Source organism: Lonchura striata, chromosome 22 (genome assembly GCF_046129695.1).
Source record: "Lonchura striata isolate bLonStr1 chromosome 22, bLonStr1.mat, whole genome shotgun sequence".
Classification (NCBI taxonomy): Eukaryota; Metazoa; Chordata; class Aves; order Passeriformes; family Estrildidae; genus Lonchura; species Lonchura striata.
Window position 1 is genome coordinate 10,255,421 of NC_134624.1, and position 7,309 is coordinate 10,262,729.

The window sequence follows — 7,309 nt, forward strand, 5'->3', positions numbered from 1 at the left end:
TGTGATACAGTACAACTGTTAAATACCGCTGACACTACAGACAACAAGACAATTTTCATTCAGAACAGAAGGACAAAATATTTGGGTATACACAAATCTGAGGCTTCTGAGAATAAAGTATACCTCTTAAGCATAAAACAATTGGTTGAAAAAAATCTTTTAAAAGATTCTTCAGAAAGAGTAACTTCAAAATATATGGCTAGTAAAAACAATTATTAAAACTCTTTTTTTACTCCCTAAGAAGAATTTCTGAAGATTTTGCACCTACAAGTGCATACAACAAACCTAAAAACACAACTAAGTGAAACTCCCACAGAATCAGTTGGTTTATAGAACAAAATGTATACTAAATTCTCCAATTAAAAACCTGTAAAGTAGTTTCCGTGCTTTTTAACCCACCTTCCCACAGCAGGGAATTAATCCCTCCAGGGGGATGCAAACAAACTTCAAAGAGAAGATTATACCCAGACACTAGTACTGTACAATGTAATGTTTATGGTCAAATTTGTTCAGATTTTCTGGCACTAGAATCCAGGTCAGATGTGCAGAAACAAAGACCAGTTATTAAAAGGGCTCCTGCAGTTACATCAAATAGTTGTGATGGCACAGAGCAGTAGGACAAGCCAAAACTGTATTCCAGCTACAACTCCTATGGAGGCTTTGGCAGGCAAGGAAGGAGCTGCAGCTATTTGACTTTTGCAGACTGTAACAAATAGAGATATAAAAGGAGGCAAGTGGCTTTCCAGTCAGTAAAATAGAAAAATACTTTCTATTTATTCATTACACCGTATCTACCACACACACACGTGATTGTTTAATAAAAGACAAAATAAATAGTACTTCAGTACATGCTGACTAATCGTAATTATTTAATTTTGACAAACTTCCTTTTTGTACCATTCTAGAGACTGCACCCTCATAACAGTACCGTTCCAAAACAGTCAAACAAGGTCTGTCCACAATCAGATACAGAAATATAAATTTCTTAGTCCTAACTGTAAAAGATTCCACAGAACCAGTAATTAAGATATTTTTAAAAGTTAGAACAGTATGATGTTAAATATACTTGATTATCTCACAATATATGATTCTTAAGAATAGTTTTAGCCAATAAATAGGTAGAAACAGTGCAAAACAGTACCTTTCCCGATGCAACTGATTCCTGAGTGGGTCACCTCTGCATACACCTCAAAGGTAGTTTCTGGATTTTGTCTGAAACAAAAGGAAGGTATTTAGCACACTGAGAATTTGGTTTAAGTGCACTTGCACTGAGGCAGTCAGAAAGGGTTCTCAGCATGCACACAGTACAATAACAACCAGAGAATCCTAATTTCTTCATTTACAGCCTTGAATGATTTCTCATCAGACCTTTGTAAGGTGCTGAATACAGGGATTTTTCCAGGGAAAAAAAAAAGTATTGGGAACTTTTCACCAAACTGAAAAGTCACATTGTCCAACACTGAACAAACACACCCAGATTCATATTTTCATTACTGTGGCCCTTGAGTTCAACTTCATGACATCTATTTGCCCAGGAAAAGCGGAAAAAATAAAAAAGGAGATGCAGTCAAGAGGAGGCAAAATCACTTTCTGCACACACTACTGAAAAACTTAAGAGGCTGTATTTAGGATGAAGACAGAGCCCCTTTTTAATACCTGTCAAAATATTTCTACCTCTTTGCCAAAAAAAGGCCATGCTGGAGAATATTACAAATGCACGAGGTTTGGTCTCATGAGACTCCAGAGTCTTAAATCCAGAAAATTGCCAGATGCATGGAAATAAGTGTGACAGTCAAAAACCATACCAAATTGAGCTAGAAGATGCAAATTATGCTTGAGGAAAGAAATTTACTTTGCTCAAGAGTTATAAATATACCAGTAGTAAAAGTAAAAAGTTAATGATATTACTTCAAAACAAACAAACAATTTAGTGTATATTTTCAGCTCTTACTCATTTAACTCCTAAGTGATGCTCTGGAATTACATCTCATAATGAGCATGCAAAGGCAGCAGGTGATTATATAAGAAAGAATATTCTGACTTAATTCCTGACTAACAATTTTAGCTACCAGACTTTTTTTATGAGATTAAAGAGACTGTAGTCCTGAAATACAGATTTTGCAGGTCTGAAAGTATGACACTTTATTCTTAGACTTGCTGGTTAAAATCAAGAATCAAAATTGCTTAATTACTGTTCCAAATTTACAGCTGCTCGTATAGTGATAATATTGTCTCCTATGTGCTAATGCAAACTAACTTTAGAACACTGCTGTGCTATAATTTACTTGTGAATTTTGTAACTTCCTTACAGCTAAGGACAAAAATAATGACAAAACCCATAAATATATATGCTAGAATTCCTAACTGAATGATAATTTAAAAAATTAAACTCATCTTACCCAACATTTCAAACCAAACATATAAGCATGTCAAGGAGTTCATCTTAACTCTTCAGAGAATTTCTATTATTTTTAATCCTCCTTTAACACCAAAAGGATTAAGGAAAACATTTCTAACCATGCCACAGGCCCACTTAGCCTAACTCAAGTGGCTCTAAGCCAAACCCCACACCTATTTAAACTGACAGAAAAGCTACCACTGCTTTCAGTAGCACAGGATCAGACTCCTCAGTTTTACAGAGCACCTCTCAGGAGCAACAATGGTTCACAACTCAATTAATGGTAATTTAATTTGCCACCAGTTCCCAACTGATTTGTCTTAAGTAGCTGTTTTTTTCAGAAAACTACACTCATAAGTTATGAGAAATCCAAAGTCAGCTGTTATTGTGCAATGTAAGAGCAATCTTGCATAATTATCGCTGTGCTCCTGAAGTTGCAGCAATAACCTGCAAATACCAGGGTTTAGCTCCATCCGACAGCCTCACTACGGGGTGAGGATGGAAAGATTCCCACAGAGCCCCAGAAATGTATTTTTCCTTTTATACACATTGCTGGGCAGCCTTACCATACCCTTCTTGTCTGTGTCTTTACTTTTAGCACTCTGTTTCCTTAATTAAAAGTTTATGAACTTTATATTTTTACAGCTAATGGTTAAAACAACAAACACCTTTTTAGTATTGTGTTAGAACCCATGTTCAAATTCTTAAGTGAAAGCACCAGGTAACACAGCTGGCAGGAGCACAGACTATATTCCAAAACTTTCAGACAAAAAGACATCACATTTTGTATTTTCATTTTCCATGACAAATGTCCATTAATTTCTATGAACAGTGAAATTAAAGTAGCCTTCCCAAGCAAGAAACTTAGTATTAAAGGCTGCATTCAACAACCAACACCTCAGTATGAGAATGAGGTCATTGTTGGATTGTGGATATTTTATAACTTTTCAGAGGCATTAAGGAAACAAGTCACTATGAGACTTCATACAATTTGCAAATACAGCATGAACATGATCAGAAATGTGCATTCTGTAGCCCAGTGTCACCTGAGAACTGCACAGAAACCCCAGCCCCAGCAACCCTCCACAGCACAAGAACCTTGAACAGACACACCAAGTTTTCCCTCCTCCCAAAAATCACTTACAGACCCATGGTCACTTACCAAGTGAACAATAAGATGCAATTTTAAAAATACATAGGACAGAGGTACAAAAAGACATAGTACGTCACTTATTTGAGAATTAAGTCATTTCAGAAGGAAATGCAATACTTCTTTGTAAATACTAACTTAGGAAGGGGCTGTATGCAAAAATAATACTTTTGTGATAAACGCTATTTGTGTGAATTATTTCAAATTTCTGATCTAGAAATAACATCCATTTCAAAGCAATCAATATGAAATTCAATTTTACACTGAAATAAGATACTTCAAATAAGATATTTATGCACCTTTTATGATCAAAAAATGTAGTTTTTACCAAACTGTAAGAGATTTATTCAGAATAAAATTAAATCAAGCCCTTCTGCAAAGCTGGATGGCTGGAAGTACATGCTTTACATATCTACAGCCTATTTCAATTCTGCCAGGAGCATTTTTTGTACACATGGGAAAATACACTTATGACAGAAAGTATCATTCTGCTTAAAAACTGAGGCATAAGAGAGGAGTCTGACATTGACTGATAATTAGTTGTCCTGTAACAAGTCTTAGTTGCTCAATTCTTGCAGAAAGTAAATTATTAGCAGAAAACTGTAATCACTAATTCAATTCAGAAACTATAACTGAAGGCTTGATTAATTTCTACATATTTAACTTTTTTGCCTGGTATTCCCTAGGTAGATAATATTTCATCTTAGCATATAAAAACATTCTGTTTAATCTCTGAAACCTTTCCCAGATGTACACTTGGCATCTATTGTGTCACCAGTGAAATACAACCACCTCTGGAAAGGGACATGCCAACTGCTTTTACAGTGCAATACCATTCTGCTGGACAGATTGATATTGATACATTACTTAAATAAATAAGAAACCCTTTCTGTCTTGTAACATGGAGTGCAAAGGCTCGGGAGCAGTGACAGCAGCAGGTAACAAGGCTCCTGTGCTACCTCACCTGGCTGGCACAGAGTGCCTGGCACGTTCCCTGAGACATGCCCGACAGAGGATTAACCCAGCACTGTAACCAACACTCCATTTAGCTTTTTTTTTGCTCGCAGCTATACAGAAGCCAAAAGCTTACAGAATTGCTGGCAATTCCCTGATTTCTTTCACTTCAGTCTGATGCAGCTACTGATACTTTTCTCTAAGCAATCTTTCACTCAAATGACTCATGATTATACACCCATCAGAAATCTAGCTGACAGATATGCCCAGGTTTCATGCAGAGTCTATCACAGTACATGCAAGGGATCCTGTGCCAAGCAGTTGAATATCCCTCACAGTTATCAAGCTACCACAAGAAGCAAGGGTTCTGAGTGCTGGATGTTTACTGGGGCTCCAGCACATACTGGTGACACCCCTAAAGGACATGTGCCTCACCCTACCCAGGTAACAGTTCTCCCATTCACAGTTCCAGCTTGTCCCAATAAGGAAGTTACCAACATTAAAGTCCTTGCTGGATTAAACATCCAGCTCAGAAAGGCAGACCAGAAAAGCCTCTTACTCAGACAGGCTCTCTCACTCTATATATTTTAAGACTGTTTTGAAATTTTGTCCTTACACTACTCAGGCACAGTGTTCTGTCCAAAGTGGAAAAAAGCAGTTTATTAAGTGTTGCTCAAGGCAAAGTTGCTTAATAACCCAGTGGACAAAATGCTTTCTCACAAAGTCCAAGAAGAATGAAAAGCAATGTTTACCTGAGTTTATTACCTCTGCCACTCTGGTGATTGGGAAAGAGGAGGGTTTTATCTGCAGTCTTAAAAGACAAGTTCACACTGAAAGACTTAGCACATAAAAAGGCCTTAACTCCACTGGCTCCACTATTTCTAACAGCAACATCTCCCTGACAGCATTTTCTAGTTGGAGCATCTCACCTGCCTGATGACATTCTCATTTAGCAAAGTCTATTCAAAGCAACTGAAGTCCAATCAGCACCCGCAAATCCAAACTTGGCAAACACAGCCTGTGGATTCAGTGTGCACCGCAAAACAAACTGCATTTAAAGTAAGCATCAACCTCTTAATAGATTTAAGGTAAAGTCATCGTAATAAGTCATTTTGGATCATAATCTTGAAGTGATCCAACCAAGGGTAACTGCTGCAGGCTCTGAAGGTGCAAGTTAAGAGACACAGTCTGCTCTGCTGCCAAAATACATACGGTTGGTACGGTAGTCAATTCTACCTGAATTTGACTGTAAGAGTTTAACCAGTTTCCCAGGCTTTCATTTCTCTGCTGCAACAGTTGAGAACACATACTCCAAAAAGTGCAAAACTCATGCCCACAGTATGCTTAAGGAAGGAAGAAAGTTCATTTCTTTTCTGGAACCAACCAATTGCCACAGTGCTATCATTACACGATCATCATCTGCTTACACTTTCCTAAGACACCTGGCTGAAAAGACACATTTTCATCTATCCAGCCTGTGGGCTTGGGAACATGAAGATGTGTCAGCACACAAACTATGTCCCCTCCAGTCTTTTATTCAAGTTAAACAAAACAAGTGAAAAGTTAAAGGCCAATGTAATCCTGAAGAACAGGGTTCAAGAAGGAAAAGCAAGTGCTCAACAGCACCTGCTTAATAAAAGAGGATTTACCTGGGTTTCTCCACTCTATAACACTTTCACACACAGAGATGTCAGCACACCCCGCTTTGTAATATCTTTATTACACCTCTACCTGTGTCCAAGGAACTGAATTTTCCTGGAATGGTATATGAAGAAACTGAGACTTTTAAAGTGACTATACCAAACATACCAACAAGACTTACCGATAGATCAACGACAAATTTTATGAAAATTAAATAAAAAAAAAAATTGAGGGCATGGATCTGCAGGCCCAGCATATCAATCACTTGCATCACTTCTCTCCTTCCCCCAAACCCCTCTGCTAATGCCCTTTGGTTGTCTCCTAGGCAGACTGTAATCCTTCCGTCAGCACATTCTAACCTGGGCAAAGAAATCTGCACTCCCTCGACCCCTCCACACCCCCGAACAGGCAATGAAGACGTTCCCAACACAGCACGCCCTCCCTCAGGCCTGCACCGGTAGCATTGCGCTGCCCTCCCCGGCTGGCCCTGAGGGGCAGCGGGCTGGGTGTGAGGCGGGCTCGGCTCTCGCCCCTCTCCTGGGGCAGGGCCGGAGGGTCCCGCCGGGGTCTCGCCCGGACGCGGCTCGGACGGCCCGTCCCGCCCGTCCCTCCGGCCGGCGGGGCAGGGAGCGCTCTCTCCCCTTCCTTCTCCGTCTCCTTCTCGCCCAACCCGAGGCCCGCGGGCTCGGCCGGGGTCCCGCCCGCGCGGCCTCACACGGAGCGGAGGGAGGGCGGGGAAGTCAGTCCCCTTCTCGCTCTCCCGAGGGCTGAAGCGGGGCTGGAGAGCTGCGGAGGACACTCACTTGATCCTGGATCCCATGGTCTCCGGGGGGCCGCATAGACCCGGGACGGAGCGAGACACGGGCGGGGGCCGCAGGGCCGCGCTCTGTCCGCCGCTCGCCCCTCACTCCATCCCGGCCCGCGCCGCGCGCCCCGGCCGAGTCACTGCGCGGGGCCTGCCGGGAGCTGTAGTGCGGCGGGGCCGGGCGGGCGGCGCGTCCCCGTCTGGGGCAGCCGGCAGGGAAAGGAGCGGGCACTGCTCGTCGTGCCGAGCCACAGCAGTACGGGCAGCGGGCAGAAACTGGCGCACAGCAACTTCCACCCGAACATGAGCCAGAATTTCGTCACTGCGCGAGTGCCCGAGCACTAAACAGATTGTCCCGAGA

The 7,309-nt window shown here is 41.4% G+C and overlaps 1 protein-coding gene across 4 annotated transcripts in view; it reads right to left on the reverse strand.

Annotated features, from left to right (window-relative positions):
* Positions 1 to 7,079, reverse strand: part of DENND1A (DENN domain containing 1A) — a 151,917-nt gene extending 144,838 nt beyond the window's left edge. For all 4 annotated transcript variants that reach the window (XM_021543691.2, XM_021543690.2, XM_077787932.1 and 1 more), the window contains exons 1-2: positions 6,947 to 7,079; positions 1,142 to 1,212 (exon numbers count right to left, since the gene is read on the reverse strand). In XM_021543691.2, coding sequence (XP_021399366.2) covers positions 1,142 to 1,212; positions 6,947 to 6,963 — 88 coding nt within the window. In that variant the 5' untranslated portion in view covers positions 6,964 to 7,079. The remainder of the gene's footprint in view (positions 1 to 1,141; positions 1,213 to 6,946) is intronic.
* Between the last annotated feature and the right edge of the window lie 230 nt (positions 7,080 to 7,309).